Source organism: Xenopus laevis, chromosome 8L (assembly GCF_017654675.1).
Source record: "Xenopus laevis strain J_2021 chromosome 8L, Xenopus_laevis_v10.1, whole genome shotgun sequence".
NCBI classification, from domain to species: domain Eukaryota; kingdom Metazoa; phylum Chordata; class Amphibia; order Anura; family Pipidae; genus Xenopus; species Xenopus laevis.
This window is the reverse complement of record NC_054385.1, coordinates 62,573,133-62,596,846: the sequence shown is the minus strand read 5'-3', so window position 1 is coordinate 62,596,846 and position 23,714 is coordinate 62,573,133. Positions and strand designations below refer to the sequence as shown.

The 23,714-nt window shown below is 37.9% G+C and overlaps 1 protein-coding gene across 1 annotated transcript; it reads right to left on the bottom strand.

The window, feature by feature from the left end:
* rtn2.L (reticulon 2 L homeolog) lies at positions 1-22,873 on the bottom strand. The gene is given in 9 exon segments (NM_001095545.2): positions 1-298; positions 4,421-4,479; positions 6,427-6,473; positions 7,344-7,413; positions 7,666-7,804; positions 9,209-9,416; positions 16,776-17,093; positions 18,776-18,826; positions 22,744-22,873. Coding segments are annotated over 9 exon segments (966 nt in total). The 5' UTR covers positions 22,775-22,873; the 3' UTR covers positions 1-255.
* Between the last annotated feature and the right edge of the window lie 841 nt (positions 22,874-23,714).

Here is a 23,714-nt window from a genome sequence, read left to right as displayed (position 1 = left end):
AAAAACACATTTATTGTTATATTGAAAAAAATGGCAAGTGACTTGTTAAATATTGTGTGAATAAATTTTATTAATAACATGTTAATTAAGTATTAAGTATCCCAGGAGTGAATTCCTGCAAAAGGCAATCAGTTTCCCTGGAGAAACAGTGATGGACTAAGATCCCTGCAGAATGGAGTGACGAGAGGAAAGTGTGCAGAACAAGTTCTGATGAAGTTCTAGTTATGAGTTTCAGACAAAATTACAGCCCCCCAATTATTTTTGTTTTGCTGGCGGCTTTTTGGCGGCACCTTGAAATCTGAAAAAGATAAATTATGTTAATTAATGACAACCCTAACAGTGTCACCCAAATTTTGCCTGTTAGCAAATTCAGCAATAGCTGGAAGCCTGGAGGTTAAATATATAAAATTAGTGGTTACTCACTGCCTGAAATATCACTTCTCTGTATACCAGTTTTGTGCAGGAAGCTGATTTATTAAGTCATCTACACATAGGGGATTATTTACTAAAATTTAATTTATCTCATATGTTATTAAAAAAGACCACGACCAAACGCCCATATTTAATGAAATAACCCAAATTAATCAGATTGTGGAAAAACGCTATAAAATTAATGGAAAAACCTGAATCGCTCAAAATTCTGGCTTCCCCCCCCCGCTCGTTTTTTTTCCTTGAAAAAGTCAGCAGCAAAGACCACTAAAACTTCAAATTGAGATGCCTCTCCCATTGACTTGTACAGGACCTCGACAGGCATATTTATTAACATTGGAAACATACATCCACAGTGATGTTGCCCATAACAACCAATTGGATCTTTGCATTTGTATTCTAACTTGTAGGTGACTGTTAAAATCTAATTGTTGATATTTGTCTCCCATGTTAATAAATATGCCCCACACTCTCATTACTGCTGATCGAATACAGACTGCATACAAAGGCCCTCTCTCTTTATTCAATAAGGAACTGTAAAAAGCTGTTTCTAATATCCTCTATTTAGCTGCAGTAGCTAAGTAATCTTGGAATCTTGGATCAGACCCCAACAAATATCTTTGTATTAACATCTCTGAACTTTCTTATTTTATTCATGGTAAACAAAATATTCACTAAATGTCCAACACTGCACACATAATCCTACGCATAGTGAAATAACTGCCAAATTAAAAACAGGAACTGCACCTGCACAGAAGCGACCTCCTTCACTTTACCAAGTATTCAGCATAAACGTATATAAGTGTATAACTGTGTACAACTGTGTATAAGTGCTTCTGTTATTGTGGCCGATGCATTTGCTAAATTACACACAGAGAATATACATTACAGTCTGCTTTTATGAACTGTCTGAGGATGAATAGACCCAAATCTGCTTTAATTATACTATGTCATCACTAACGTCTGCCAATTGCAGTGCAGTAAGTCTGTCTCCTGATTCTAAACAGGAAAATACTCTCCAGGCTGTGCCGGAAACTGTTATATGAAAGATAAAGAACAACCTGAGGTATTCAGTCCCCACTTTCTGGTATTTATAACTTCTCAGCACATTGCCATGTGTTGGCATTTAGGTAATTTACACCTGTTGGGCAGGTTTCATATTAAACAAAATGGAAATATAAAAATCTACAGCTTGAAATGAGCACTGCCGATGGGTAAATGATGATAAATGTAAGTTGGTTCCTCTTCCTCTGACACTGAGGTGCCCTGGATAAAAAAACATACTGGGTTCCATGGAAATTTCTGCCCTTAGCCTTCAAAATCATCTGATGCCTTCACCCGCCTGCCTTTGACCTGGATAAGACTTTACCTAGAGAGCCGTAATTCCTAACCAGAAGCAATGGTGTTGGGTCCTAAAGAGTTCACATTGAGTTATAATCATGAGTATTATGCAATAAAATGTCCATTTATTTAATTATGCAATCAATACATTCAACTCATTTTATTTGTAGTAGATCAGTGTTATTATTTATATTCAAGTTTTGTATGTATGAAAATAGATACATATATATATATATATATATATATATATATATATATATATATGGATGTAAAGCTATTTTATATGAGTCACAATGTAATTACAGTCTATATATATATTCACATAGCGTGTCTGTTTTATGTAGTAAATTGGTGCCTATTTAGAGTTATTAAACAAAAAGGTTCTGGTGTATTCACACAGTGACTGAGGACTATAAAGAGCGTACTAAGGCCATCTAGTGGCAAAAATCAGTAGCAGCAGCAGCAGCAGGATTTTGCACACAATATAGTTGATCTACTGCTACACATTTATTTTCAGTCTGTAAAATCTTGTTACTATATGTGGCTACAAACCTTCCAAGCAATTTTGCATTTATTAGTTACATTTTCAGAACAGCTGATAAGCCTGTTTTTAAAGGAATCAATAGTAGGTTACATTTTGCTAATGCGTGCCTAAGCACAAAAAGAACATTTTATCATTGATGCTACAATAATATTATTTGGATTAGAATGGATAATAATTAAAAAGTACAATTATATTCATGCTAGCTAATTTATGGTCATTACATATGCATTTGGAGAGAACTTTAGTGAGTGGCTTCAAACAATTGTGCCCTGGTTTACGCTAGCTATTTATTGGTTAGTACTGCCTCTAAGGACAGATAAACACGCTCAGATTCAGGGAGATTGCCTCTTCTTCGGGCAACTAATCTCCCCAAACTAGTTCTCGCCGTCTAGAATCGGTATCGCCCTGGGATGGCACTCGGATCGCTTTATTTTCAGAAGTCGTCCGAAGTTTCCTCGTGAGGTAACTTCAGAAAATGAAGTGAACCGATTGCCATCCCGCCAGCAATTTACATTCTAGCCAGTGGGAAGCAGTTCTGGGAGATTAATCGGCCCGAAGAAGAGGAGATTTGTCGATGGGCGACTAATCTCCCTGAATCTAAACATGTGTCTCTGCCCTAAGTGGCTCAGCATTTATTGACAATTGATATTAAACTATAAACTCTTATTTGATGCTAGAAATTCCTGAAATTGCCCTTAGTGAAGCTTTTCTAAAACTACTGTCATTATCCTAAGTTTGTTTTGTGCTTGTTTTCTATACAGATGATATACATTTTGCATGTTTCTTGCTATCTCCTAGATCTAACTAAACCCTAATATGAATGATGGTTTAACATTCCATATTTTATATAATGAACTTATTGCCCCAGCCTAAAGTTTCAGCTTCTCAATAGCAGCAATAATCCAGGACTTCAAACTTGTCACAGGGGGACACCATCTTGGAAAGTGTCTGCAACACTCACATGCTCAGTGGGCTCTGAGCAGCTGTTGAGAAGCTAAGCTTAGGGGTCATTGCAAATTATAAAGCAGAAAATTAGGTTGTCCTGTAATATAAGCTGATGCTACTGGGCTGTTAAATTCTCATGCTAGTTGCACTGTGCTGCCATGTAGTAATTATCTGTATAAATTACTAATTAGCTTTATATTGGGATATTTATATTATATGTGTACTGTATATTTTGAGTCAGTCCCTCAGCTCAGTAAGTGACAGCAGCACAGAGCATGAGCAGTGAAGAAGATGAGGAGCTACTGGAGCATATTTGGAGACACAGATATTCACTGCTGAAGGGCTGAGGTTGCCTTGGGTTGGTACAGCCAAAACATCATGTACAACATTTCTAGCCTACTTCTTTAGTTACACTTTAGTTCTCCTTTAAAGACCAGTGAATAAAAGCCAAATGATGTATCCAGTGTTGGTATCACCCTTGTGCTCAGCTGTTCTCTTCCCTCCATTTGCTGTCACCAAGAGGCTGATCCCTGACACAGCACAGCAAGGTTATCTTTATAATGTCAACAGGGGCAAACTGTAGCTATTATTCTATCCTTGGCTGTCAGCACTTACTGACAGAGGAAGACTCCCCCATAGGGAGTTGAAATGTGTGATAGTCACTGGTGGGCATAAGGTGGAGATGTTTCTGTATGCATTTACAGCTTTCCTGCTTGACAAATTCCTTAGAGTATTTACAGCACTCCTACTACTGGACCAGTTCAGCATACTTTATTTATATATTATCTAATTCACACTACAGAATTGGATCTTTATACTTATTTTAGTAAATGCAAAATTAGATCCAATTAGTCATATCAAACCAATATTAGTGAGTTTTTGGCAAGACAGCACCTTCTGGCTCCTGCCAGGGGTCTGGAATATGTTCATAAGGGTGGCAATATTGTATTCTAATAATTCCAAACCTTAATGGATGTGTTATGGTGAACTTTTGTGGCAGGGGTGATCATTTACTAGAATTCTTCAAAGTTACAACCATCAGGATATCCAATTGTTTTGGACAAAGACCAAGCTACACAAACCATACTACTGTAACTAGGCAGAATCCAGCTCCATCCAATGCACAAACCCAGACCTAAATTAATCATTGATAGAACTTACTTGGAGCGGAAAGCATTCACCTTCTTGGAAACAAGGGACACATAATGGTCAACTTGTGTCTGCAAAGGGACAGAAAGGTTATTTAAGATATGTTGATCTGCAGGATGGAACAGGTTCAGCTGGAATCTGAAAATGGCTAGTGCACCTGGCCTGTACTGGCAGTTGTTAATTCCCTGAAATCTTCACTTGGCACATAATTCAGGAGTGCATAGGAGCAAGTACCTTTGGGAATAGTGATTAAATAAATGCAAAGCTGCTTGTGATTTTGAGTCTTGCACTTGCTCTTGAATTCAGTTATATTATATTCCTAGTTAATTAAAGTTTAAACCATTGCCAATCTGTTAAATCAATATTTAGAAACAAATATTTTAAAACTTTGCATCTTATTTATCAACTCTTTACAAGTTGGTGCTTTTTGAAATGCTGCTATATCCTAAGGTATTTGATGCAAAATGTTGCTTACTACAGAAGAAACACCTAGGCTTTCATAGACTTATGGTATCTCTCTCTATACAGACTATTAGTGAAAAACAAGAGTGCTGAGTCTGCTATGGAGAGATCCAGATTGATCCAATTATGCCCTATTCGTCTAGCCATGCCCCTGCTACTGCTAGGCTATGCCCAACTTGCAAGGGAATCAGAACAGCAAGCCTGTGGGAGATGATAAAGAAGTGTTAGACAGCCAGCAAGATAATAGCTGCTTATCTGTATAGCACTGGTACAATTGGTACAGTTGGTAATTGAAAGAGATGTACGCTGCTTGGGAGCTTGTAGCTCTGTTAATGGGATTCAAAATGCTGGAATTGTAATTTCCTGCCAAAATCTCTCAAATACCCTGTGTGCCATTGCCCTTAGTTTACAAACTAAGATGGTGCTACATTTATAAACTGAGCTCTTAACATCTGAAGTTAAAGGAATCATAAAAATAAAACCAATGTTGCTCTTCAAACTTGACAGCTCTAATATACTAAAATTTATATGCTGCAGGGTAGATTGGTGAGTAGTAGCTACATACTGTTTAGCTGCCAATTTCACTTGTACAATGCATCAGGGCTTATTAGTACCAAGCCATCCAGAATGATTATTACATAGGAAACAGAACTTTTTCTTGTGTGGTCATACATGCACAGATGAAATCTTTATAAACAAAGCACACAGGAGAGGATTTACACATAGGGATGGCAACATATGCATATTCACAATTTTGTGCTGAAATACACCCTGTTTGCACACTGACAGAGTGTGCAGAGAGATGGCAGATCGTCGTTTTTCCTTGCCAAAGTGTGACACTAGCCTTTGTATGATACAAATCCAAAAAAAAATGATGTTTATTCTACAATAGGAAATAGTTATAGTTGCCATGATACACCTCCCAAATATGGCAGCCTATGATTAGACAAGTACTGGTCTGGTGATTTGTTTTGAATTTTAGACTTTGCCCTGTTTAGTGCAAGCACAAATCCCATTAATTAATTAAAGGGGGTATACTGTTATCATGTAGCATGAGTACTTTTTTAGTGCAAGCAAAATACCCATAAGATCCTCATTTTGCAGTTCATATATGAAGACACCATACCTTGAATGGCGGTAAAAACACCAGTGGGTACAGCAAAAGACTTCAGAGGTGATAGCAAACATATGTACTTTGTGTGTGAAATTAGGGATGCACCGAATCCACTATTTGGGATTCGACCAAATACCGAACTGAATCCAAATTTGCATATGTAGATTAGGCAGAAAAGGAAAGAGTGTGATACATTTTTTTACTTCCTTGTTTTGTGACAAAAAGTCACGTGATTTCCCTTCCCTAATTTACATATGCAAATTCATAATCGGATTAGCCAGGCACAAGGATTCAGCCGAATCCAAATCCTAATGAATCCTGGATTTGGTGCATCCCTATTTGAAATACGTGATGGAAATAACTGGCATGTCACTTTAAATTATTTTTATTTTTTTTGTGTTCTTAGAATTTAAATGGGTGAAAAACAGATGACCGCACTCACCTGGTGCTGTTTGTACAATATAGGAAAAGTAAATGCTCCAATTACACCTAAAAAAGAGCATACTCTGTTAGAAAACATCACTGCCTTAGAAAGCATCACTGCCTTAAATCCACATCACTCCACACCACATAAACCATTTTAGAGCTTCCTCTCTATAATCTATAAAACTTCATGTGCACATAAGTGATATAACTGGTTAGTCCAGCTGGAGACCCATGGGCCAGACAGGACCTTCTAAGTCTAAGGTTTTCTTACATCATAGATCACACACTGCACAATCTTGCATACATTTTAGCACTGTGCACTGCACCTTGTAAGTAAACAAGCCCTTATCTATATACCCATATCCCACAGTGGAGCACTACATCAGTGGAGGAGCAATGTGAGAAAAACGTCCCTGGGCTGTTTTCAAGACATGCTCTCCCTCAGTGCCATCCACCTTACAAAGTCTGACCACTAATGAAAGGGTACAATTAATTTCTGCTAAACAATTAGCCCAATAGCATAGGCACAGAAATCGCCTGTCTGCTGTAGAAAAAGTGCTTTTGTGACTCAAAACAAGAATCTCCTTCAGACCTGTCTTTTGATAAGCAGCTGATTAACAGGCCTTTCTTTGCTTGGGAACTGAAACTTTTAAAAGCACTGCCAATTTTTAATAAATGTATATTGGAAATGAGTTTAGTATTATGCTTTCTTTTATTAGGCAAATTTTAATTTTGGGGTTGAATTGCCCTTTTAAATCAATCACTGCCTATACCGTGTAACATGTACAGTACATTTACAAACTTGCAGGCTACTGTAAATCCAAGCTATCTATCATATATCACCCCTATGAACTACTGTACTCTACATTTATACAGTGCCCTCCAAATAGACTAGTTGTCTATGCACAGTTAGCATGCAGATATAGCACTTACATAGGAGTAGTACTGTGATTCCATTGAACACCGCTCCAACATAGGTCAGGAGGTAGACAATTACCAAGAACTGCAAAAAAAAAAAGTGTGGATGAGCTGTCATTGGGTCTCTGTAAACTGTATAGCTAATATGCTATTCTGTGATTGGTTATACTGTTTAAAAATATTGCCACTTTACAGTGTTTACTGAAGTTTTACTTCATGTTTTAGAAGCATATGGTATATTAATTTGCAATTTCATGGTATTTTCTGCATCTAAACATTTTACACAATAGTGTTTTATAATGGCGTGCTTCACTTTCAAGTAAAGCTGTGTGCTTACCTTTAGTGAATCCTTCAGCTCCTCCACCAGGAAGAGACTCCTAAGGGTGCAGAGGGTGGTAGAGGCGAGTGAAAATGCACGGGCAACAATTTCTTCGGCTTGTTTTGTGGTGAGTTTGAGGTCAGTGTCCAAATAATACCTTATGGGAAACACACACTGATTTATGGCCCTTCTACACTAAACATGCCCTTGTAGAATCAACTCACTAAACAGATTCTTTACACAAACACAGTTTTCCTCACTAGTACATTGTCAAGCATTTAAAGGGTTATAATTTATTTATTTTAAGTAAGAAGGCATAGTCTGCGCATAGAATTCCTATTCCCTCCATATCTGTAAGAAGAGATAATGTGTACTGTACTAATAATAATATTTGCAGCTAAATAGGAATTCTCTATGTATCTCTAGAAATAAATGTAATTTTGTGGTTAAAACCACATAAAGGGGGAACACACATGACTTTAGATTAATTCAATATTAAAATGCTGGGTCAGTTATGCCTGTACAGTACATTGTTATAGTTAATTAATTGTCTTAAAGGAGCAGTATATCCCTTTTTAACATGAGATAACTAAATAAGGCTTGTGCTCAACATACTTTCTGCCAACTGTTTATAAACAGGGAAAATGAAGCTACTCCATGTTTGGTCCTTGTATATAATTAGACTACCAAAGCACATTGTATCCTCCTGCATAATGGATTCCTGTTTATTCATGGACTTGTAATCTCCTTATCTACCTGACAATGATCAAACATAGAGTAGCTTCAGTTTCATGTTTCCCCTGTTTAGCAAAAACCATCGATTTTCTGGTGATTTTAACGATAAAAAGAATATTCAGCACAAGCTTCATTCACTGAACCCCTGTTGAAAAGAGGTTTAACTCCTGCAATGGATATTATACTTGTTTTACTCTTACTTTCTGTACTATGCTAAAGCTTAAAAAATTCAAAAAGTGGTTTAAAGTTATACTATCAAAGTTTTATCACAGTCATATCAATGCTATACACTCAAACTAATAAGCAGTCCACGCTGACTTCAGTTAGTCTGTGAGTTTAATGATAACGGACAACATGTAGCCCCCCAGCTGTTGTTGGACTACAACTATCAGCATCCCACAACAGGTAAAACCGGCTATAAAATTGTGATACTTCATCAGGGCCAAACTGGAAAAAATCAGAGGGGCTTCTGTACGATGCCATAGACAAGCCGTTATTAATTGGGCCTGTGGGGCAGTTTGGACCTCTTTCAGCTTCAAATGCCAGACCTGTTTTGAATCCCAGTCAAGAATTGTTCTAGATTCTGAAACAGGGAAGCCCATGTGCAGTTTTTCATTTAGCTATGAATCAATTTTATCTTGCGTGTTCTTGGCACCATGATTTATAGCAATACTACCTTGTATATAAAACAATATTATAGTAGTGACATAAATAATAATATAATGGAATTCAACTCCCAGCATTCATCTAGTAAATTACATTTATACAATGGACTAATAGAGTCTATTACACACAAAATATGGGACTAAATCACACAACTACTCACTGGAAGGGGTTGGCACCATTCCCTCGTTTGAGTGCGTGCAGGAGCTTAGTGTACAGCCGCAATGTGAGCGTCACACTCAGTATGATGAGGCACCCGTAAGCGAACACACTGATCACACTGAACTGGGATAGGCACAGTAAGGATAGTGTTACTCCAGTGAGGCAGCCAGTAGAAAGGAGGGTGTCTCTCCAGTACAGGAGGTCTTTTACTGAGAGCAGGGAAAGCAAAGGGTAGGAAAAGATATAGAGAGTGACAGTGAAGGGACAGAAGGAATAGAAAGTTTCATTAGCCATAAGGATTCAGAATTACAGGGACAAAATTTAAGGGATGAATTAGTTGCAAGCTAAAGGTTTATTGTGGATCATGGGGAGTTGATCAAATGAAGATTTGAAACCAATAACCACACATAGAAACTGCACAATATAGACATTGCTTTATAACATTGACACATTTTATTAACATTCAGATCTAGGTTTTACTTTGTTATCATTGAGTAGTGACTAAGTTTGTTACATTACAAGCCACACACAACCCAAGTACACGTGAAACTGGCAATGCCGCCAGTGATGGATACTGATTCACAAACACTTCTGTACTTTTATGCAATGTTTGTATAATATAGATAACAAAAATGGGTTAACAAAACCAAGATGGCTAATATTTAAAAAAGTACAGAACTGTTCCACTGGATGGAAAGAGAATTGGATAAACACAAGGCAGGAGGCCCTGGAATAAATAATGCCATTGTCATACCAAAATGACAATTAAAAAACAGCTATATATTATATAATAGGCATGTTATGCTATACCTTCATTCTCTATATCACTCTACATTTAAAAATGCACAGTGTTCCATAATGTAAGTCAGCTTTGGCTTTCTCAGGTCCTGCAAAACAGCTTTTTTTTAAAAAAAAGAACTAAAACTATAAAACATGTACAACACGGTGAGCAGCCATAACTGTTACCCCCAACCGGCACACTCTTTTAGCCAGCACCTTTGCTTGGGGTTAATATTTTTGCAGGTGCCCTTTAAGGAATGATGTATATGTTATTACTCATGCAAATTACAGTACAGGTATAGGATCTGTGAAATCGAATCCTTGGGAGATGGTGTTTTCCATAATTTGGAGTACAATGTCTGGAAACTGCTAAAACATATACCCAACAGGACTGGTTTGTCATCAACCCTAGTTTAGCATAAATCCTAGCTCAATCTCAAAAAAATTGAAGCACTGTCATGTGTTTGGATAACGGTTTCCAGTAAATAGATTCTGTATCCTTAATGGGGGGGGGGTATGCAACCTTTATATACACCAGCAGGCCACAAACACCTAATGCTATTAAGTTAGCCATACTTGACCCCAATATTGGTTGTAGACTGTATGCTACTTTTGGCAGTCAATTGTCTAATGGTCCCCTACATGATCCATGATGCATATGGCAGATGCTGCCACTTTCAGGCTGGGATCAACTGGGAATGCAAAAGCTTTGCTGTGAAACCCTGACAGTGCAAATGTATTTTTCCTTTGATTGGAAAGCTGCAAAAAGGAGAGAAGGAAGGTTTCTACCCAATTAGCCTTATATATTCACACTTGAGCACTATTCTAGCTGTCAAAGCTGTTAGTCACAGGCACAGGAGTGAGAGCAGCTGCAGCCCCTGACAATCAGCAATGCGCGACTTTTGTGAAACCCAACCCTAGACTTTTGCACTGCTAGTAAAGTAAATACTTAAAAAATGTTTAACTAGATTGTAAATCACAGTTATTTTATAAACTCTGCAGGTCAGTGAGAAAACTGCAAGAAACTGTAATGGTTATTAAATGGGATGTAAAGACAAAAAATAAAATCCCGTTTTTACTTTCTTTAATGAAAAATAAGTCTATCTCCAATATACTTTAATTAAAAAATGTGTACCGTTTTTATAATAAACCTGACTGTATGCAGTGAAATGCCCCCTTTTTACATGCTCTGACTGCTGAGGATAGCAAACTTCTGATGGTCCCTAACTGCTCTGCAGGGAAATGATCATACTTTCAAACGGCTTTACTTTCCAGAACTCAAGCAGCTTTGTTTGTTTCCCTGTAGAGCAGCCAGCGACTGTGTAGAGATTTGTATCCGCAGACTGTATATTCTGATTATTAATCAGTCTTGCTGTATCGGCTTTTATGACAGATATTATTTGAATTGTGCTGTTTTGATAATTTATGATGATCCCTAAGCTTAAACTTCCAACTGAAGCCCAGACCACACTGAGCATGTGCGTGGTCTTGCAAAGATGCTTAACAAAGTTACAATATGATGACCCCCTGCGGCCAACATTGAAAACATAAATCATTTGTTTAATTAGGCTTTTGGTACAGTAAGTTCATATTTATGTTTAGTATACACAATATAAAAAGCTATCCTTTTAACATTATTATACTTTATTTTCTACCTTTCAGGCTCTCTAGTTTCTAAACAAAGTTGCAGTCTGTTTGCTGGTCTCAATGGGGCATTTGTATCAGGAGGGAAAAAAACAGCTTGCCACAATATGCTAATTCTGCCATTTTCGATTCAATTGTAGGGAATGTGAGGGTCATATTTATCAAAGGGTAAATGTAAGAGCCTGGGTTACAGAATAATACAATTAATTGTAAAATAACCTTTCCATTTATGCCACCTTAACAAATAAAGAGATGTAACAATGGTGATTTGGATTTTCTACAAAGCCTTTAGAATGCTACCAAATGATTTTCAATACATACTACCATTATTAATACAAGTTCAAGGAAATATTTTGATCTATAAAATGTGAACAATAAATGCCTGAAAACTTTTATTAGAAAACTGTTTGCTAACTTTTATAGCAGAACAACACAATGAAAACTGTCCTGGTAAAGTCCTAAAAAATAAGTAATTCAAAAATAGGTAAACAAAGCTTCACAAGGTATTTTTTTAGAGTGAAAATAAAATTCACCACAGTGCACTATTAGGAACTTCCCAGCTATCCTGTACTGTAAACTATATTCATGAAAGAGTAATAAATATATCCCTAAACTTCCTACACAAATGAACAGAGAGCTGCGAAGTTTCCCTGTGTTGAACTGTGGCAAGCTCTATTTTCACTGTTTAAAAAGTATGCCCCTGTGGGTGTACAAGAAATATGGTTGTATTAATTAACAGGGATCACATGGATAATGAAACGGGTTTTTGAATATAGTGAATAAAGTACCCCCTCTTGTAAAATATAAGAATATTATAAGTTACAGAGGAGTTCCATAACCATTCTTTATTTATTATAATACACAAGTTTCAGTGAGCCATGTGACAGAAATTATATCCGAACCTCGAATAATTTGCGGTTTTCGAGTGAAAAAACTCTGAATCCGAAACCCCGGCATCTAAAAGCTCTCGAGGTCCTGTATTAGTCAATGGGGAAGGTCCCAGTGTCTGCGCTGATGTCCGTACCGATATCCGTTGAATTTGTGATTTCTGAGTTTTGTGCGCAGAAACCACGAACAATTCAGAGTTTTCGGGGAAAGCGCCGAATAGGGTTGCCACCTTTTCTACCGGCCGGTAGAGGGGGCACCAAAGGGGGCAGGTCACGACTATTAAGGGGCGGAGAACCGGTGCACGATTGGCTGTGTGGGTCGTGACATCAAAGGGGGCGGGGCCACAGCGCACGTTTGGCCTCAAGCCGACAGCAAAAAGGTTAGTTTTTACCAGGCTGGGGGAAGGCCACGGCCTTTTATTTGGTGTATTACAAGTTTACTGGCAGCTACATTGCCAGTAAATTTGTAATACCGGCCCCGGCCTTGGGTGGCAACACTAGCTCCGATATTCGACCCTTAGTAAATGTGCCCCATATTGTACTTGTGTATTTGTGACAAATTTAATTTTGCTTCAGTCACTAAGTTTAAACTGGAAGCTTTCTTTAAAAGAATTAGACAGAGCAGTGTATAATTCTAAAGGAGAAAATACAAGCAATTTAACAAGCAGATAGCTAAACCACGAGAATTAGATCATCAGGGATTATAGTCTAAGAGTATAGGTGAGAGAATAATATAAATATAGCATCTACATAGAAATTAGATACAGAGATATGAATAGTCACAGAGATACTAGTTAGCTAAATATTTGCAAGGTAAAATGGACAGAAATAAATATAGAATTTAAAGCTAACATCAATCTAGCAAGCCATTTAGATATTACATTTAGATGAATAGATAAAATATAAACTGAGATGGATAAAATGACCCATCAGTAGCAAGCAAAAGGCAACCCCAGTACATCCAACCATTAAAAAAAACCTTGAATAAACTGGTCTTGAATCCCTTTGTGCTGTCAGCAAGAAAATGCTGTATATTTTGGAAGAGTTTGCCCTCATCTTAACAAGAAAGCATGTAGCTGTGGCAGGGCTGAAGATGCCAATTGACTTTGCCTCACTAGCAGCAACTCATTACTTGGAGATAACAGTGGGTTGGAGAAGCAATAGAGAATGCCTTGCCTTATTTTGAGGTTTGTGGCTCACAATGCACATGTTTTTATATAATAGATTCACCACCACTGATACAGATATTCAAACATTCTATCATTTTAGATAACAAGTTTTTGTCACAGTCACAAACTGCAACACATACATATAACAAATATTCCAGTCCTACTCATACACAGGGGTTATTTTAGGTATGAGTGCGGGTCTATCTGAGTTTAAGAGTGACAGCTGCATGTGCATATGCCTCTCTTCCTCCCTCTTCTCTCTGCCCTGCTCCTTGCTCTATTTCTTTTTCTCTAATCTCTCAATCCCTTATTTCCTTGTATTTTAATCCCACCAATATGCTCTTCCTTTTACTCTGTTTCACGTACCTGTTTTGTTCATGATCTCTCTCCCTCTTCAGTGACTACTAATCAGTTACTCAGCACTACTTAATAACTAGTGCCTTGATTCTGGGACCAGCCCCGGTATGTGTGCCAGCAAAGGAGGAGAGAACTAAATATAGCCTGGAAAGCACTGCCCATGATATGCGTGTCTGTACAAATATATGATCACTAATGATCAGTCTAATCTCCTAAAAGCCCACTATAAAAGATGTAATTGAATGTTTTATGCTGTACTTTAATTGTATTCCACTGGTCACTCTGGTATCAATTAAAACCTTCACAATTACACTCACATGAGCACCAGAACATGAAACTGTATTTATACATGGTGACTTATTTGTATTTTTTGCTTAGGACTAAATAATGTAAAACATGATACAACATGTTATTTTTATCAGCTGTCATGCAGAAAATAGAAATACTATTACACTTCAATAAAATACCACTACATTATGGGGGTTATTTATCAAGGTCCCAATTTATCTCAATATCGGCTGCTACAAACTCCAATCTAATCTGCTCTGGTTTTTAACACTTATTTATTATTACATTTTCCCGAAAATTTGCTTTGCAGTAAAACTCAGATTTTCACAATTTTTTCGAGGGTTTCACCCGATTTTCACGATTTTTTTTTTTTCTGAGTGAAACCTACGATTTTTGCCCGAAACCTCCGAAAACTTCAGAGTATGGCACGAGACCCAGCACACATCAATAAAATCATTGGGACTTCTCCCATTGACTTATATGCAACCTCGACAGGTCTGAGATGCCAGGATTTCAGAGTTTTCCAGCCTCTGGGTTTAATAAATTCAGAAAAATTTGTGAATTTTTAAAAGCCCGATTTTATAAAAAAAAAATCAGTAAGTAATCATTAGTAAATAACCCCTATGTGTGCACAGTGTTGCTAGTTAGCTGGGCCAGTTTTCAACCAAAATCACCTATGCATGAGAAATTGCTGGTAATTTCATATAACTGATAATCATTACTATCCTGTATATATATGATAACTGTCATAACATACAATCTTATTGCAAAAAATTAATTTAGGGTCTGTATTGGCCAATTGACTGCAAGTGTGTGTAGCTGAATTGACCATCAATCAGCTCATTTGATAATTGGGTCAAGCAGGCAGATTTGCTCATATGTTTCCATCTTTGATTTTTCATAAAATATTACTGAGTATGGCACTCAGCCTTTCCTATACTATACTAAGCAATTCTCAAATTGTTTCATGTGCTTTACTGAGGGTTTCTGACACTATAATTAATCATTGTAAAGTGTTGGTGAGGGTTTCTGCTAAGCTATATTCATTAATATTATGGATGCACTGAATACAGGATTCTTTTCAGGATTTGACCCTTTTCTGCAGGATTGGGGCAAATCCACATGCCTGGCCAAATTGAATCCAAATCCTTAAAATCATGTGACTTTTCATCACACATTCAAATAAGCTCTACCTGCAATGGTTCTCTTTGGCCCTCTCTTTCCCTGATTCACATGTTTAAATAATAGTTCGGACTTCGGTTTGGTATTTCGCCAAAGTTTTTACTAAGGATTCTGTGTTAGGCCGAATAGTGGATTCGGTGCATCCCTGATTAAAATGAATGCTTATAAAAACCCAGATACACTGGGGTGTGGCAAAATGTGCCACTTTTACACCAGTAATAAATTACAATAGCCCAGGGGAAAACTAACATCTTGTCTTATTCCCAAGTGACCTTGTTTTGGGCTTGCCCATGCACACTAGAGTAACATTTTCCAATTATTCTCTACTGCGCAAGCATGAGTGCAATTCCTTGCTAGGGGCACCTGGGAAAGATGGTAAAATCATCAAAATGGTATTATTATGATTATAAGAGGAGATTGCAAGAAATGAGATGTGCAGTATTAGCACGGGTACAAGATCTTTTATTCAGAATACTTGAGAACTAGTGTTTTTCCATAATTTATTTTACTATACCTGATTATTTTGCCACAAAAATGCTTTTACAGTAGCTAAGCTACCATTAAGTACAAAGTTCATTAATTAATGCCTCACACAGTATGCATAAACAAAAGATGCGAGGCAGGTGTGAGTACAGGGGCGAGCTGGGCGTCCTGTCACTGTGATCTTTACTAAGCTCCAGATTTTTCATCCAGCACTCACTGCAGAGCACATTAATCAGGGGGGGCACAAGTTTTTCTAAAATTAACACTAAGGGGTGTGCTCAGTGTCCAGGGGGCTGCAAATGTTCCTAAAATGAGTGCTATGGGTGGGCTCTTCATTCCTGGGGTCAGGAATGACCCTTATTATCCTTTTATTTATTTACTGTATACCATTTATACCAAAGCCTAACCCTAGCAACCCTGTAAAAGGTACGGTGTACAATGTGCTGTACTCTAAAAAACAACTAGTTAATGTGCTAAAGATTTGCAGTCAGCTGATTTAGAGTTGATTACTTACATGCAGAAGTAAAGCACTAAAAATTACAGATAAGGAAGCAATTTTATCCAGTTATTGATGTCTTTCACTCAATTGTTCCAAAATTATGAAAGATAACAAACCTTTAGTTACTGTTTCTCGTGAAACATTAGTAGATTGAGAAGCTCTTACCAGTAGTGCCACTGTGCCCCAATATTCAGTCCAAAACTTGTTTTTAATGATGACAGCAAAAATATTTAGTATGGAAGAGCATGTGTGTTTAACATTTTTATAAAAGATTCTTACCTGCCCTGAACACTTCTACTTGAGGCTGGGGTTTTGCCACAAATACTACTTCCTCTTGGACCTGCAGTGGTGATATTTGTTTCAGCTCACAGGTATTTTCCAAAAGGACATAGTTCACAACATCCTTAACCTCCTTCTCTTCTGTCTCCTCCCTCGGTGCTTCATGCACTCTGCCCTGGCCCAGTCCCCTACGAGCTCTGACTGGAGGACGTGATAGGGGTGCAGAGCTTCCAATAGTGATGTAAGAAAATGTTGGCTCATGGGGGGAAGGTAGGGGCCAGAAGTCAACCTCTGTCACCGGTGTATCATCATCTTCCCCTAAGGAAAAATACACTTTAGTTTATTACATAGATAATGGATGTTTAACATCTACAAAATATATCTATATACCGGGTTCCCAATGCAAGAGAACATGGGAAATAAAAAAGTCACAATTGAGGAATAAATACAAGAGATTCATTTCCATGGCCAAGCTTTGATTGTAAGTTCTAAAGGCAGAGTCAAGGAGACCACCCCAGCTGTGATCGTGGAGGGGGGGGGGGAAGGGAGCACCGTGATCGGTGTCTACAGTTTCCAACTAGACCTGGCAGCAGACCTGGGTCGGCAGGGGCCCCACGAGGGCCGGGAGTCACTGGGTTTTTTCCCATGTCCTACCAGCCCAGTCTGACCCTGCAAGGGGCCACCTACTTCACGGTCCCCTTTCTATTTATAGTACATGAATATCGGTTGGGACGTCAGGCCACCATATGTATACGTACACTGCAGTCAAAAATATTTATGCTGTATTTAAAATAATAAAAAATATGTTACACATCTTTTATAAAAAACCCATAGCTTTAAATGAAAACCATAACGTTTTATAGAAACAGATATCAAATTAAAAGGGTTTACTGTAGCTGAGACATACCAAATAAAAGACCGGTGAAAAAAGAACATCTTTCTGGCCCTATGGATCCCATATGGACATTGCTCACCCACCTCAAAGCCCAAGGGAATGATGTGGGTGATTCCTGGCCCAGTGGTAAAAGGAAAGTTGGGATCCATTGGTTAATTACTCCTGTACCCAGGACCCCAGAAATTAGCGATATTAGGGGTCATTCATTAAGAATCAGTAGCGTATATGAATGATTAGCAATCTCTTTTAGTGAATTATACGTGTTATTTTAATTCACATGGTGATAAAGCATCTTAATACAGGGACCTTTTTCATCCTAAGTAAGTATGGACAGGGCTGGCCTACGCACACCAACACCAGTGGCGATCCTGGCCCCTCCGCCTGAGGCAGCAGCAGTTGCTGGTGCCCCCCCTCCCCCGGAAATTTGCTCAAAGTACCAGGAGGAGCATTTTTGCTGCCCCTGGTACCTAGTGGGGCGCTGCCGCCTGAGGCGACAGCCTCAACTCGCCTCATTGGCGAAGCACCCCTGACCAACACTACACTCACTGTTTGGCCAGAAGTACAGAACTGGGCAGAAGAACATGCTGCTGACTCTTAATAAATAACCCCAAATAACACTCATTTCTGGGTTCCTATTCCTCTTCCCCACTCTGTCCAGGAGTAATTAACCAATGGATCCCAACTTTTGATACTGGGCCAGGAAGCACCCACATATCAACCACCTCGGCTTTGAGGTGGGTGGGCCATGTCAGTAATGAACTGTGTACATAAGGCCTATTCTGTGCATTGGGGGAAAAAACAACCCCTCTCAAATGACAACCAATTGTGAGCAGTTAACCTAATTGGAAAAAAAACAGATGGTGCTTTGTCACTGGTCTCTTATGTGGAATACCTGAGCTACTGAAAAGCTCTTTTAATTTGATATCTGTTTATAAAAATTTATATTTTTAAATTAAAGCTTTGCTATTTAATGATATTTTTAAAGATGTGTAACATACAGGATGTTTTTTTTATATAAATAAATTAAGCATAAATATGTTTTACTGCAGTGTAATCAAACAGGACACAATCACTCTGTGTACATGAACAAAAAATAGATTCATACCTTCAAGAGGGCAGGAATCTGGTGTGCTTGATGCTGTTGATGGAGCATCTTCTGTGAAATAGATAAGTTTTGCTTAGAGGTGTTTCTACAGTGTACATATATTACTAAGCATTACTCAGCAGATTTAATTACCTTAGCACTGAGATTTTGATTTATACATATTGAGCATGTAGAACAGTACATAAAGACACACACATACAGGATGATGGGCAGATAAAAACACTGTAAAGCATATATAATATAGCAAAATGAACACAACACACACTGACATATTCAGATATATAATGATGTGATCATATACAGGCTGACATAAGCATATGTGCAGTTTTAACATTTACTGTATATACACAAATAAATTGGTCTGTAATTGCAAAGACACATTTAAAATACACAAATCTAAAGAAATAGATTTTTCCCCCTTCATTTGCAAGGCCAAAGTGCATCTTACCAATATATATATATATATATATATATATATATATATATATATATATATATATATATATATATATATATATATATATATATATATATATATATATATATATATATATATATATATATATATATATATATACACTGTATATATACTGTTTTGGAAAGTACCCGCACTCTGTCGTGGTCCAGTGGTGGGTGCTTGGTCAAGGGTTTAACATACAAAGTTCAGATTGGACCAGCACTCCACTTGTATTTTAAAATAATTTTATTTGGGGCCTTTATCAAGGTCCAATGAGTATCTGCACTCTAAGGCCAAAATGTATAAATGGGTGCATGGTTGAAATATGTATATATCAAAGGGTCCTAATGAGGACCGAAGCGTTGGATTATGATATGATATAAATAAAGAAATGAACAATTTTTACATGGGTGTGCCGGTTCAGTGATATTCGTGAGTATATATATATATATATATATATATATATATATATATATTTATAATACACAAAAGCTATGAATATCATCAGTTATAAACGGTCATTTCTGTCACATGAATCACTGAAATGTGTGTTTTATAATAAATAAAGTACCCCCAGTTGTAAAATATGAGGATATTAGAAGTTACCGAGGAGTTTCATGACCATATAAAAATACGAGGCCGAAGGTCATGGAACTCCGATATAATATCCTTATATTTTACAAGAGGGGGTACTTTATTCACTATATATATATATATATATATATATATATATATATATATATATATATATATATAGCCGAATCCTTGTGAATCTGAATTTGAATATGTAAATTAGGGACAGGTATGGAAATCACAGGAATTTTCATCACAAAAGAAGAATTTTTTCCACGTTTTTCCATCCTTGCCCCTAATTTGCAAATGCAAATTTGGATTTGGTTCGATATTCGGGTGAATCTTTCAGCAAGGATTTGGCCGTATCCCAAATAGTGGATTCGGTGCATCCCTAATATATATATATATATATATATATATATATATATATATATATATATATATATATATATATATATATATATATATATATATATATATATATATATAATTCTCAGTGGCACCAGAATGAACCTATCCCTGAATGTGGAACAGGATGTGGCTGTACATAAAAGCAATAACCTCTGTAAACAGACAGCAAGGCCGACCAATAAACTGACAGATTATTGTTTTGTATTATGTCTCTAAAGTATGTTAAACTTATAGGCATGACAACCGGGGTATATAAAACAGTTCATAAACCACAAACTAATCTTGTTCATTGGTTAGTATGCTTGATGGTTAATGTCACACATTATATGGCAGAACATTGTTGTTTTATCCGCAGGGGAATTCCAATAGCACATGGCACTGACAGGAGGATGTCTAGTCTATCAGTGCTGCTGGAACACGGGATGGATAGAAGCGGATTAGCATTTTCCTCACATGAATGCCACGTGTGAACTGAGCCAAACAGTTTTTTTCGCCTTGATATGATGAGGACTGGAAGAGCAGCCGACCAAAGTCTATCTGTGTATGACCAACTTTTCTATTTGTTGTGCTGTTATTCCTATCAAGGAACTGCAAAATGTATAACCTGTCTGTTCTAAGGGAGTGGTCTTACATCAGTGGAGGTATTATCAGCAGGACAAAAATGGAATTCTCTAAAGCAGGGACATGTAGCCTGTACAGAGAGATGTATGCATGCATCATAACATAGAGCTAACCTATGTTACCACAGTCACTAGCCAAACATATATTCTACACATCTGAGGGACCATATTGATTTTGTCACACAAAGAATCCTATGGAGCAATTGGGCAGGCTAAAGACTTTTGTGGTATTCCTTGTAGTAAGCCTGAATCTGCAGGAAAAAAAATAGTATATAGTTCTTTCAGCCTGTACAACAAATGGAAAAAGGGTATCCAAAAACCAAGCTCCCCTGGGAACTAAACTTCTGCCTCACATACACTGCATATATTATTCCATTCTATATTTGCACCACACTTATGCCATTTGTGCATCATGATAAGCAGCAATTTAACTATATGTATATGTGTGAGGATTACTCACCTTGCACATCCTAGCAAGCTAAGGAGGGGTGAAATGTCGGTGAGTTTTTCAGTAACAAAAAGAATACATCACTTAAACACACCAGCAAAGTGTAGGAAAAAAAAGTCCTGCAAGTTGCTAGGAGCATGTATGGGAGCAAGACAGTTCCTCTTGTGAATAGTGGCAGAAGTGCCACAAATCACATCCAAATTAGGGCTTTACACTTGTGTTTGTCAATGAGCCCTAATGAATGAAGAAAATGTGGCTGGTTATATTACACTGTCAAATTCCATCCAGTGATTTAGCCATTTTCCTTTGCACAGATTTACCATCTATAAAAGATCCTGCAACCATGGCAATACATTAGCATTAGTCTAATACATTAGCATGTCTTGGATCCCACTTGTCCCAGTGCAGCTGTTTATCAGCAGAATCCCCCATCCCCTACCAACCAAGAACCAACTTGACATTTTTATTTCTGCCCTCCTGCATAAGGGGGCCGCTCGTTGGTGTATTGTGTTAATTCTAGAAAATTCCTACTGTACACAGGGCAAACTGTTATAATTATAATTCCTGTAAGCCCCTTATAAATAGTCGATTTCAGGCCCATGTGCCACAAAGAACAATAACAGTTTTTCAAGGCCCCGGGTTTGCCAGTATACACCATGTGCCCCTGATATCAGCCCTGATGATCTCATTAGTAAATATTCAAATACAGACATGATTAAAGAGTGGGAAAAGCCCCATTATACAGCATTTTTGGCAGAAATTGGCATTCTTTGGCTAACTAATGACTCCTAGAACTAGCAAATCTAGTTGGGAACAGCTGGGAGTTGTAATGCCACAGTGAAAATAGACACCACTATAAACTTACTGTAATGTACATTACATTAAATACAGTAGATACACACATATACTAAAATCTGTATTTTACACACTAACACAAATATATATATATATATATATATATATATATATATATATATATATATATATATATATATATATATATATATATATAGTTAATTTGAATACAACAGTTTCATGTAAATGGTAAGAGTGATATATGCAGCACTGAGTGTTCCAGATCTAGAGACAAAGCAAACAATGGTACATGTCATTTTCCATTCATACACAAGAGCATGTGAAAGAAGTAGAAATGTATAGCACTAATATAGGTATATGTAGGATGCTCCAGTTGTGCAGTGGGGTCATTGTTTCATTCATATTACCGCATTGAGATGCCTTATTCATAGACAGGTATAGGTAGACAAAATACACACATAAGCGCTATTTTAGCGCTAGTAACAGCATTACCCGCAGAGCCCTTAAACCATTGATGATGTTATGTAGAGTAGAGCATGGAAATACCTCCATCCCCCTCCACCACAGACATCACACACGATCATGGGGAGCGACAATAACACAGATGGGAACATAGACGAGAAACAGCGCAGGTGGCACTTACTGCAGTGTGTGAAAGAAAGGACGTGTCCCATATCCACTGCCTTCGTGTGACACCCATACAGACACACAGAAACAAACACCCAGGCCCGCTATCATCTCATGTTGTTGTACAGCAGCTACACACACACACACACAGCCGCACAACTACATAGACACAATGGCAGGGGTAGCAACACAGAAGGGAGGAGGCAGAGAGACAAAGGAGAGGGGAGGGAGAGCGAAGGAGGGAGTGGCGGGGAGGGTGAGGGAGCGAGCACTCAGCACATGCAGCAGGAGTGGATTGACATTGTTTTGTCATTAAAAGCTTTGGAGCAATAGTTAGGGGGTAGCGAGACTGCAATGACAACAATCTGTCAGCAATCTTTTCCAATTCCACACTATATATATAGTTGCAGAGTGAGCTATGGGCGGCGCTGCATAATTGCTCATAGGAGTTGTCGGCGCATAATTTGTACTTGCGCGCTCCCGTGTCTCCTCGCACTTTGCACGTGTTTTATGCACATGGTTGCCAGTCAGTGCAGCCATCAGGGGGGAGAGTTGTAGGCGGCCCCAGGGTAAGGGTGGCATGGCCACGCCACACTTACTTGATTAGCTGGGCCCCCCATCTTTCTGAGAGCTGCTGACTTCAGGAAGGCATGGACATTTAAGGGGCCCTGGCCACCAATTTTCTTATAATGTGGGGGGGCCTTGGCCACCAATTTTTTTTCTCATGTTCTCATGTGGGGTCCTAGCCACCAATATTTTTTAATGGGGGGCCCTGGCCACAAATGTTTTTTTATGGGGGGCCCTGACCACCAATATCTTTTTATTAACATGTGGGAACCCTAGCCACCAATATTTTTTTTTCTTTACAGTGTGGTGGTGATGGCGGACCTGTACGTGGGGCTTGCGATGGGCGCAGCCCAGGGGCCCCAGGAAATGTTGTTGTATGGGGCCCTGCGATTTCTGATGGCAGTCCTGCTGCCAGGTGAC